Source organism: Spea bombifrons, chromosome 1 (genome assembly GCF_027358695.1).
Source record: "Spea bombifrons isolate aSpeBom1 chromosome 1, aSpeBom1.2.pri, whole genome shotgun sequence".
In the NCBI taxonomy this organism is placed as follows: Eukaryota; Metazoa; Chordata; class Amphibia; order Anura; family Pelobatidae; genus Spea; species Spea bombifrons.
The window spans coordinates 89,100,848-89,113,582 of NC_071087.1; the positions used below are offsets into that span (position 1 = coordinate 89,100,848).

Here is a 12,735-nt window from a genome sequence, read left to right on the forward strand (position 1 = left end):
AAAAGTCAGTAATGCAGAATAGTGCAATTCTATCCTATATAAATCCTATTGCAGCTTCAAATTGCGTACCGGTCCTGGAATAGGCGAGTATTGTCTTTGTCCTGCAGGTGGCAGTGTTTATTCACACTTGAATTCATATTTTTAGTCTCAGAAAAGTAAACACCTTTTGCACACGGCTAGTATAGAAAAGCTGGTGTTTGGAAGGTAAACATTAATCAGGGATCTTTAGGAGAGTTTTACAATGAAACCTAGCAGAGGTTTAAAAGCAACATAAGAAATGTTCTTGCTTTCATAACGAGAACGTGAATACATATTCAGTTATATCTGCCACCTGGAAAATTGAGGGCTACATGTAGCATATACCCCTCAAACATCATAACAATGTGTCCTTTCTTCACACAAGACACTGAAATACTAATTTAACCCCTTAATGACAAAGCCCGTACATGTACAGGCTCAAAATGCATTGTTTTCAATGGGTTTAGGGACCGCCCATTGTCCTTTAGGGGTTAAAAAATACTAACCTTTGTGGTATCCCATCTTGACTACTAAAACTCCCTACTTACTGGCCTCCCAGTCTCCTGCCTTTCAGGGGGGATGCCATGTAAAGGGAACACTCAACTATCATATGCAAATGGTGGCCAGAGTGTACCCTTAATTTGATGGGGATTTTACAATTAAGCCAAAATTTCAGTCCGGGTACACTACAGGGCAAGGTAATTAAGCATTCTACATTGTTGGCTATTATTCATGCACTTTCTCCCACATGATTTGCTTTACAGAAGTAATTAATTAAATTAAAATATTTAATTTTTTATGCTTACATTACATCTAAATACAAGCTGCAATAGTGTTTACAGAGTATTGTAAGCACTATATGTTTTATAATGTTATTAAATATACACAATTAGAGTGACCATCCTATCATCATGTCAACAGCATATGGATAATTATTCTTCCCATTAAATTATTTCTTACTGTTTGTTCGGTTATTTTCCTTCTTTGGTAGCAGCTGTTTTTTTTCCACCTTTATAAAATAGGGGTTAAGAAAAGAGATAACAGAAGCAAATAATTGATGTCATGGTTATGCCCCATTTTGTCACAGATCTTAGACTAGCCCCTTACTTATAAATCAGTTATCTCTAAAACAACTACACTGATTTAAAACAAATGTGCATGAGCAGTTTAAAAAAAATTATGTTTAGCTATTACTATTTTGACTCATTTTATAAAGTTTTATGATAGATCTGTTTATTAATCATCGCTGTAACACAGAATGAGGCATCTGGTTAGACATTCATTCGTTCATTCATTCATTTTAAAATGTTGATCCCTGAAGACTCACATTAGAGGATTGAGATAAGTAAGAAGTAGGCTTCTTCCTTCAGCACTTTGTCATCAAAATATGTATCCATTTTCACACCTTACAATAGAGCAACAGCCTTTATTTAGCAGTAAGCCACGCATTCAAAAAATGTGTAGAACTGATAAGTTTATGAATTTCAGGAGTTGTTGAAAATGTTTTGTTATGCTAACAGGGAGCAGCGAGTATCTTCATACTTGTATCTGAACACATTAAACTCTTAATGTTTGGATTCATTTTACTCATTGTGCTTTTTTTTTTTACCCTTTCTCCAGTGAACTGCCCCAAGGGGACATATTATTCATTGGAGCACAATACGTGTGAAAGCTGCTGGATCGGCTCATATCAGAATGAAGAAGGACAGATGGATTGTAAAAGCTGCCCTGTCGGCACTTATACTGAATATCTTCATTCAAAACATCCCAAAGAATGCAGAGGTATGTGGCTGCTTGATCAAACATAGAAGAAATGTTCTTTGAAACTGGTCAACGGATTGGCGATTTTTTAGGATATTATCTCTTGTGCACAGGTGGACAAAATAGTAGATCTGGTTTTAACAAGTAATGACAAAATAACCTAAATTCATATAATGGGCACTTAAGGGGATGAAGGGCTTTTTAATTCAGAATTAAGAAACCAAAACCAATTATTGACTTGACAAGCGTCTTCGGACCACAACAAGAAAGTACAATCCTCTGGGCACTCTTGTGAAGAAGGTAAACTCAGTTTCACAACACACAGCTTTAGTCACCAACAAAAGTCAGGATAGCTTGATTATGTTTTGACCAAGCCTAATGAGTTACTATATTTCCATATAGTCTCTGGATTGATTTCTTTAGGGTCAAACTGTATATGTTTCAGGAAAAGCATCATTGTGAACACCCTGTATTCAATGCCTGTGTGTCTCTCCCACTCCTTGTTTTGCTTATTGTCAGTTATGGTTTACTTACTGTATATGTGCTAGTTAAAATCCAAGTGACTTCTGCAGAGAGGACATAACTATTTAAAGTGACATGGATGGTTATATAATAATTAAGGCTCAACCTGCGGTATGTCCCCCTATTGAACTACTGATGGGCTCTGAAGGTACTTCAAAACTTGATTTATAGCCTTATCCAATTTAAAAAAGTATAGGTGTTAAACTTTAATATTTACGTTAGAAAAGCCATATATATATATATATATATATATATATATATAATTATAATCAAGCAAATATGGTGTATATATATATATATTTATATATATATATATACACACACCGTATTTGCTTGATTATATGACTACTTTTTCATAGTTAATATAAACTATGGTTGAGAAAAATGCATTTTTGTTTTATTTTCTTTTATTTGCCAACCATCCTCCCAGTTATGCACATCTGCCCCACGGCTTGCTACTGTGCCCCCCAGATATGCCTTATACCCCCTATATGCCACTCTGTCCCTCAGATATGCACATCTGCCCCACAGCTTGCTACTCTGCCCCCAGATATCCCTTATACCCCCAGATATGCCACTCTGCTCCCCATATATGCATTTGGTCTTAGAAAAACCTTGTCGAGCAAATATGGTGTATATAAACTTAGGCCTGTGGTAGGCAGGTATCTTTAAAGCAACAGTTTTTCTTAAGGTGCCCATATACTTTTGTTTATCATACATTTGGTATTCGATTGCAAGGGTTTTTTAATAGTCTAACTTTTATCAGAACGAATATCAAAATTAAAAAAATAATTAAAAAATAAAGAATAAGGTGTCCAAGCAATATTCGCAACTCCCCCCACCTTAAGCTCAGCTCAATTGCAGAATGTTTTTTTTTTCATATTTAAAAGGTATATTATATTCTGTTGAATGATTGTTGGAAATTCACATAATCAGGGAAGGTTGGATATTATTTACACAGTACTTTATTCTTATTTTCCTCCCTCTACAACATTAAGTCCGATTTTGAGCGAACTAATGTGTCTCTGACTAACGTTTCTTTAAGTTCATGTCACGAGTGTTGCAATCACTTCAAATCACTTAAATCACATTCTTTCTTTTTTATTTTTAGTTTAGTTTAATGTGTGTATTATACAGAGACTTTACTTCTCCAGTTGTTGTAAATTGTCCCTAGGAAAAGATTTATCCCTTATGGAGAGCCTCGTTTCTAATAGACTCGTTCTTTCATGTCTCAAGCTTTTTAATAGTAAAAGATTTTGAGACACAAAGGAATATGTAACTAGTTTAGCTCATGCTGTGCAGGAAACTGACAGAAACAGATTCTTACTGAGTAAACAAAGTCAGATCAATTTTTAATACAGATCTGTGTCTACACGCTGACACCACTCTAGAGCAGAGAATTCATCATTCAGTAACCGTGCAGGGAGCAGCTGAGCCCACTTTGGTTTAAGTTCTCACATGCAACAAAAGCCCTAACACGTAATTGCCATTAGAACTATTCCTATAATCTAAAAGTAGAAAGAATACATTATTAAGAGACGTAATTATGAAGAAGTGTTTAAAACAACTGAGAATAAAAATTATTTAGTCACTTATAGTTGCGACTGAAGGCACCAAGATATTCCTTCATGGCCCAGATCAACCACTCTGATATATCAAGTGCACCTTCTACTGACACCTTCAGGAAATTGGCCACAGGATGATCAAAGATACTGGGAGCCACTTCTATCAGACTGGCGATATATAATAATGCAGGCAATAATCTTGATTGCAGGATTTATTGCTGCTTTCTCACCAATAGACACTTTTTCTTATGGTTTGCACAGCCCGAACAAAAGCCATGACTAACCACAGTTCTATACATTGTTCTTGAGAGTCATAAATCCTACTAATGACATCAGAATCTACTGAGTTTATTCTGTTATACAAATGTTTTCATGCGGTGTAATAACCACAACCATTCTATAAACATTAGTTTTTTTAATGTTATATTTTGGAAATGAAACATTGCGTTGCATGCTGATATAATTATTATATGCTTTCTCTTTGTACTCATACACGTTCCTTACTTTTTTCCTTCCAGCACAGTGTAAGCCAGGAACGTACTCATCAAATGGTCTTGAAACATGCGAATCATGTCCACATGGTACCTACCAGCCCACATTTGGCTCCAGGTTTTGTACGTCTTGTCCCAAGGGAATGTCAACAGTGAAACGGGGATCTGTGGATGTCTCAGAATGTGGAGGTTTGTTACAAAACCCTCTAAATACAGGCAAAAGGTCATAATAGTTATGAATGAATACAGAGTCAACAGTGTAACTATAGGGGCTAGAGTTTGTGGCCACTGTGCATCCTCTACAACCTATCTACTTGGTGATGTAGTAGAAGAGCTAGAATAGCTCTGCATCTATTGATATGGATCTCTCTTCAGCTTCCTATCAGTCCATATATTGCTATGTATTTTGTTACTATTTGAGGTTGTCATAGGCAAGCACATGTGATCCTAGGAACATGCACATCAGTGAGAAGAAAAACTCTTTTTTTCTGGGTCTACCAGTAAAAGCCTGGACCCCACGCAGCCAAAGAACTGTTGCAGGAGGGATTAACAGATTCCAGATGGTCCAGACATTTTGAAGAACATGCCCCTCAGTGCTTGAGCTCTGTGTGAGCACCTAGACCTCCACATTCAACATTATACATCACCATTTATCAATTGTTTTCTTTTTATTATAACGTTCTCTGTGTAGCCAAATCATCATGTATTAATCCTTGCATGTCCTGTATTGTTTTTGTTGGTCAGTTCCGTGCCATGCTGGGGAATTTTCACGGACTGGGTTAGTGCCATGTTATCCTTGTCCCAGGGACTACTATCAACCTGAACCAGGCAAATCTTACTGTTTGTCATGTCCGTTTCATGGGACAACTACTATTCACGGAGCAAGATCAATAACTGACTGTTCAAGTAAGTTGTCCATTCCTGATTTGAGATACGTCTAAGCATATTGTGTAAGCAAACTTTTCATTTAAAGCAGGTGAAACTAAGAGGTGAATTAAACACTTACATACCTAAAACAAAAATCGAATTTCTTATTACCGTATTTGCTCGATTATAAGACGAATTTTTTTTCAGAGCAAATGCTCTGAAAAATACCCCTCGTCTTATAAACGAGGTTGTCTTCTAATTAGACCTCAAAAAAAATGTCTGCTGGGGCCAGGCTGTTTACCGGTGCTTTGGTCCCGAGCAGCGTCTCTTCTATTAGCAGCAGGAAGCTAGCAGCGTGTCACATAATTCTGCCTCCCCCCTCCTTCCTCTGGGGGCGGGGCCAGAGAAGTTGCTCGCACAGCTGGGCCCCTGCAGAAGTCTGCGAGTGGGAGATCTGCAGTTCAGGTAAGGGGGTGGGGGGTTTGAGCGTGTGTGTGAATGTGTGATTAATGGAATGCATGAGTATTTAAATGTTTGTGAATGAGTGTGTGTGTGTGATAGCATGGATGTGTAAGGGGGGGGGTGTGGTAGCATGGCATAGGGAGGCTGTACTCAAACTCCTATCATCCCCAGGTTCCAGCATGTACTGGCTGCCTTGGCTTGATAGGAGTTTGATTGCTGTTAGCAGTTATATATATAAATATATATATATATATACCTCCAGAAATGCCAGATATAGGGGGTTAAAAGGCATATCATGGGGCAGAGTGGCATATAGGAGGGCATAAGACATTTCTGGAGGCAGAGTGGCAACCTTGGGGGCAGATGTGCATAAATGGGGGGGCAGGTTGGCAAATAAAAGGAAATAAAATATATATTTTTCTCAATCATAGCTTTTATTAAATATGAAAAAATTGTTTACATGAATTAATATTTACTAGTAAAACTTTTTTTCCTATAGGGTAATCTTATATTCAGGCTTTTTGTTTTTTTCCTAAATTAATATTTAGATTTTGGGGGGTCGTCTTATAATCAGGGTCGTCTTATAATCGAGCAAATACGGTACATTTTCCTCTTCCTTACCAACTAGGGTTTTTTTTATATTTTATGCTGTGTTCCTGTGTGATTTTGACTGTGTTGCTTGTGGTGATCAGTTAATCTGTTCTAAGACATAATAACAGGTTGCTCATGCACAGCAAAGTGTTTTTTCCAGGACAAAATTAGTATCCTTTGATAACAAAATGCATAAAAAGCAATTTGTGGTGTAAAGCGGTCAGTTGTCATAACATGATTGATCCATAGATAGGTGCAACAGAAAATTCACCCACCTAGTCAGCCATATTTAATCACTTTTGTACTTTATTTTTGTACATTTATTTGGATAGATTTATGCACATACCAAGCTTTCTTGTATAACTTTACTGTATTAGTCTGTACTTCTTTCCATTGAAGTCTGTTCCAAATACCTACTACTCTTTTTTTCACATTACCCCTCACTCTTCTACCCCCTAAATTCCAATTATGCCCTCTAGTTGTGGCTTCACACTTTTTAATAAAACATATGTCCCCTTTGGCTTGACTTAATTTGATCACTTGAGATATTTGAATGTTTCTGTCATATCTTCCCTCTCTCTTTGAATTTCTAGGTTGTTCATATTAAGGTTTAATAAGTGACCCTTCTTTTAATTTTCTTCTTTGAAATTATTTATGTCCTTCTGAAGCCTTGGTATCCAAAAGTAGACATGTTATTCCAAATGAGGACTCTCGGGGATCTATAAAGCTGCATTAGTACACCTCCCTCCTTCTGCTGATACCTCTTCCAGTGCAACCTAACATCATACTATTTTCTGTGACTCTTCACTATACTAGAAGTATACCTTTTGAAATAATAACTCCCAAATCCCATTCTTCTGATGTAGCTGTCAGCTATGCGATGATAGTTCTGCTCGCCATCTTTTAGATACGTGTCCTAGTAAAAACCTCTAATAATGTCACTGATAAATATATGAAATAGAACAGGCCCTAAGAGTGACACACAAGGAACCCACTGATAACCTTTCTATAAAGATATTTGTTTGATGTTACTCATAAAATGAACACTGCTGGTGCAACTACATTGTACTGACTCCACAGATATCTCTACTTTATGGATTGGTGCCCCTAGTGGCAAAAACACCAGCACCAAAAACAGGGCATTATCATTACCCCTCCTTGAATGTACTCTTTTCAGTGGGGCACCTAGTATAGTTTGCTCTTTTACCATGAGATCCTAAGTCTGGTGTACTCCTCAGCGTTAGCGGCAAGCCATGTTAAATCCAAGATGTGGTGGTACATGGGGAAGTGAGAAAGCATGAAAGTTGATGGTAGAGACTGAACATTTTGCCTCACTGACCCATGAGTTAGTTATCTCAAACAAGAAGCTTAATTTAAATTCAAATACAACATGATGAAATGTGTAGATTTAATTTAATTGATTTAATTGTTTTAAATCAATTCAGTCAATGTAAAATCAGCTCCATTTATAGTTGATTATTGATATTAGTTTTATGTTTTAAAATAAGTGACTTAAGTGTATTTTAATTAAAAAAAAACACTTTATGTGGTACATGCAATGTTATTGCTATGTCTACATTTATAAAATCATATCTCTTACAGTAAGATTTATTGTTTTTTGCTGCCGCTGACACTTTATGGGAACACGACTGTGGCTCACCTGTTCCCTGCACTGTTGCCGAATGATGAATTTTCTTCTAGACGATAATAGCAGCATGTAAACACAGACCTGTATTAAAAATTGATCACACATCGTTTATTCAGAAGAATATGTCTCATGCACAGCATGTGCAAAACTAGTTACAAATTCATCCATACACCTTTGCTTCCTTAGCAGTAAAAAGCCTTTAGAAACTGATATCTACATTCTCCAGCTATATCCAGCAGTTATAGAATATCTTTCAGTTACAAAGGCGCCTGTGAGAAAAAAAAGGAAATTTGATATTACGCTGTAATTTATCAAATTTAGGCGCTGATTCTTTTATTGAATTCTGAAGCTGCAGTTTGGCCATATAATATGTTATATATAAATATAGTATAGTATTAGGAGCACCATACCATACCATACCTTTGTATATTTTCTCATATTGTGTACATCCATTCCATACCCTATGGCTGCAGATTATAAAATGCCCAGTGGTCGTGAAGGAGTATATTTTAATATATACACCTGTGCACTTGCAGTGTTGCATTCCCCATTAACATGAATGGAAGTAATAGACTACCCTTTGATCAACAACGAAAAACGAAATGTTCTTACCTCAAGTCTCATGGCGTGGACCTATATTCCCTTGATGTTGATTTTGATGAACGTGTCCATGGGGAGTTGTCTCTATAGACCTTGGATGTGCTTACATTAAATCATATACACTCTTTATCTACCAACAGGCCCAACATATCCAGGCCTTTATTCATAACTAGTTTTTTTTCATTCCATTTATTAAGTTTGGTGCCAATTTGTGTATTTTTCTAGTTCCATATTGTAAATTTTTTTTCTAGAAAAGGTACCAGAAATTGCATATGCCAGAAATTGTTTGGATTTGCAAGATTGATAAATGTGTTCCCCATTTTCTAGGCTTTGGCTCCAGTTTCTCGGCAGCGGAGGAAGGTGTAATGATTCCCGTTTCTTCAGAAAGTGTCAACGGCAATTACAAAGTCGCCAGTCAGGCAAGGATGCAATTTCTTTCATAACATTATCTTTAATGGACTTGTGGAGCTTTCAGAAAGGAAAACATACAAATTATGTTAACATTACACAGCTAAACAATGATTTGTCCAGGTTTCTAATGTCTTTCCATCCAGGCTTTACTGTATGTACTTCCCTGGAGACATCGGGGTACTCTATAGAGAGCAATTCTGGTGCAAAATAAATCAGTCACCATAGCAACCTGTGAAATGTTCTTTGCTGACACTTTTAACTTTTCGCACCAAGATTCCTCTGTAAATATAAGATTCAACATCTTCCATAAATAACAGAGTAGGTGTTGCCAGATAAGCTATTTAATCCTGGAAACCTATGACCCTTACATGCAAGCTTGTCTTTGTAAAGTGCTGCTTGGCAATGTGTGCAATTCACGCAATATGCTATACTACATGAGATAAATAATTTAATGGTCTATCCAGCAGCCTGTGTCTAGAATTGGTATGTGACCCTGTAAAGGTTCTGCATGCACATTAAAAATCATATTTGTGCTATTTTAATGGTATGTTTATACAGAATGTCCAGCCTCTATGCGATGAAGCCCTTTAGATGTGACAGTTAATCTGCAAAATACTTAATCAATATCTAGTATTTTGGCACAACAAATAAAATGTTGTCATAAAGCCTGTGATGCAATTTTTCTCCCATTTTTGTACATTTATAAATCACCCCAATTGCATAGCTCCCAAGTGTTCTGGTTTCTGCAGGATAGTCATGATTTTCAGGCACTGTCTTGCTGTCCTGCATAGGTGGGGATCATGCTATGAGGAGACCCTCTGACTTCCCCAGACTGGCCAAGGGAACTTTGTTACCAATGGAGATCTGTGCTGAAATAGTACAGACCACCATTGCAGCTCACATGTGGCCACCTCGAGCTGCGAGAAGGCGCTCATTTAAGGAGGGATGGTGGCCACACCCTGGCACCGCCCACTCTCAGCTCTGGCTCGGCCCACTCCCACTTCTGACCCTCCCCTTTAACAAAAGTGTACCAAAATGTTGGGGCGTATGCAGTTGTGTTGGAATGTAGAAGAGTGCTGATGTATGTGTGTATAATCGTCTGTACAAATTGTGAATATTTAATACATTTTGTGTGTGAAATAGTTTTCCGGAGACTTTTCAGACAGAAATACAGAATCTGTGAAATTCAACAAAGCTGCTTATTCTTATGCTCTTGCTTTATCCTTGACACCAAAATCATTCCCGGGGCATGGTTTTTTTTTCCACAGAACCTCCGTGTTAAAACTTTAAGGAAATAAAGACATGATCAAAATATAAAATATGTTCCCACTGTATGGTAGAGCAATCCAAGAAATGTCAGCATAATAATGCCCTGCCATATATTCGTAATTACTACTTATGTTTTCTCTTTGCTTAGAGAATCCTAACTGCTGCTTAAAGGCGCATTAATTATTTGAAATGAAAACACTGTCTTCATTTCTGAGAATAATGTAATGAAAAGTAAGCATATTTAAATGCGTGCTTTCAATAAGTATGATTAATATTCCTTCACATTCTAATTGTAAGATAGCGTGAACAGTTTTATTATTGTAAGGTTTCCCTCTGGTCTCTGGAGCAGCAAAAATATTAAAAAACAATATAGAATGAAGCGTTCTGTTAATTTACGAAATAGGTTATTTCCCAGGATAAACCTGTGCTTGTTAATGTTTCGCTGCCAAAAATGTTAATTTATTTAGTATGCTTGAATATGTCACCATAATCCAATTTATCGGTAGAATATTTCCCGATAGTAGCTGCATGACTAAGGTTCACTTAAAAAAAAAAAAAAAAAAAAGTTCAGTAGAAAACTCAGTTTATTTAAATGTATTGTTTTGCGTACCATAGTATAAGAAAATAAGATAAAAGATGCATTCTATCTCAGTTAATGAATCTAGGCCAATGTATGTCTGATTTTTTTTATATTTTTTTCCTATTGCAATCTAGTGCAGAGCTGTTGGATCCATTACATTTCTTTCCCTCTCCCCTTGCATATTTAACACCCTCTTGCCTTTCCTTACACTTTTATTTCTTAATATAGATGCACATATAATGATTTTCGGGAAAAAGAAATACACACTAATGCCTTCATCTAATAATACTTTTAATTTTCCGACTGTGCACATAACCATACAATATACTAACGTAGTTGCTTATTTATTTATGCCTGCACTTAAATGAAATAAATCCTTATTGTAAACGCATAACAGCTGTTTATTGAATGTAGCGTTATCCTCTTTTTAGTACAGGGAATTAACATGAAAAACTGTCCAACAATAAACCTAACTCATTTTTGCCATTGAACATAGTAATATAGAAAAACATAAAATTTGATTCCAGATAATTACCATTCGACCCCATTATTGTGAACCTTCAAACATTACTTGGTCCATTGTCTTTTTTTTTTTAGCATAGTGTTACTACTGTTCAATACAAGTTTAAATTCCCTCGCTGTATTAACCTTTAACAATTCTACTGGAAGGATTTTCTTTCCAGACACCAGAGAATACATACTTTCCTAAATTACATAAAAGCCTAATTCAGGGAGGACTGGCAACTATTGGCCAGAGGCAAGTCAAGCTAAGTTGCTCCTCATTCACACACAGACTTACGGTACATTCTTACGCACCTAACTGGAGAGTGTCTTACAATCGTGGGGTCATGTAACATCTCTGCGCTACTGGCTTTCATAGTGGGCTGCTCTAAATTAATCCAGCCCTGTTAGAAGAATTAGAACCAGCCCGGGGACTTTGAGCAGACCACCCCTGGACTCAGCTCTTCAATGATGCCATTATTTCTGTTATTACTAAATGTGAAAAAGATACAGAAGGAGTTAATATGGTGAATCACAGTAGAATTCATTACATTTTATTTGGAGTGTGTCGTGACCGTATGTAAAATACATTAAAAGTTCACAAGTTATAATCAAAGAGTATGAATTTTATTATGAACATGAACAGATGTGATGATGATGTGTGTTTGTTATTTATTTTATAGTTTCAGGTTATGAGTTTGATTAAAATTTCATTATGCTTCACAGGTTTTCAATGAGTGTTTACTAAAGCCTTGCCAGAATGGTGGAACATGCAAACAGGTTGGAACTGGATATATTTGCACATGTCCTAAAGGCTACACAGGTACTAGTATAAGATTAGAAAAAGGAACTTTTACCCAAATCATATGAAATTTAAAACCTTCTGACCCTGCTGTTTTGATGTTATGTTGGGATACTTGCAGTTAAGTAGATTTACTAGATTAGATTAGTCCAGCGTCATAACTATCTCATGGTAAAGAGCTAAGCATCATTTATACGCTACACTGATTTCATTATTGAAGACCATTATAATTACTAATTGGCATTCCAATCATATATTTTATGATATCTCCTGGTCAAGACCCAAATCCTCCAGGTCACGGTAACAGGGTCTTGACACGCCCTGCTCCCCGCCCATTTTTCCTTGAGATGGGAGTGTTTCCCCCTGCCGTCAGTGGGAACGCCCGCCGACGTCAGCGCGACCGCACAGTCACAGCCAAGGGGTGGTGCAAAAAGCTGCAATGTGACCCAATGGGTAAATACATGTACAATAAACAACCCTTTGGGTAGGTACGGGGCCCTACCATGCCTCTCCTCGTCTCTTCATCCCCCATTATGTGAAGAAACTCACATTTGCAACTCAGAAGCAACTTGTAGGTTAAAGCATTCTCAAGGTAGCTGCTTTAAAGCAGCTGGACGTTCCTGCTGTAGGAAAGTCGAGAGTTAATT

At 36.9% G+C, this 12,735-nt stretch overlaps 1 protein-coding gene across 1 annotated transcript in view; it reads left to right on the forward strand.

The window, feature by feature from the left end:
• The window catches only part of SVEP1 (sushi, von Willebrand factor type A, EGF and pentraxin domain containing 1), a 106,273-nt gene that overhangs the window by 53,477 nt on the left and 40,061 nt on the right, over positions 1–12,735 (forward strand). The window contains exons 17-21 of the mRNA XM_053465856.1: positions 1,639–1,800; positions 4,385–4,546; positions 5,102–5,263; positions 8,853–8,944; positions 12,013–12,109. Coding sequence (XP_053321831.1) covers positions 1,639–1,800; positions 4,385–4,546; positions 5,102–5,263; positions 8,853–8,944; positions 12,013–12,109 — 675 coding nt within the window. The remainder of the gene's footprint in view (positions 1–1,638; positions 1,801–4,384; positions 4,547–5,101; positions 5,264–8,852; positions 8,945–12,012; positions 12,110–12,735) is intronic.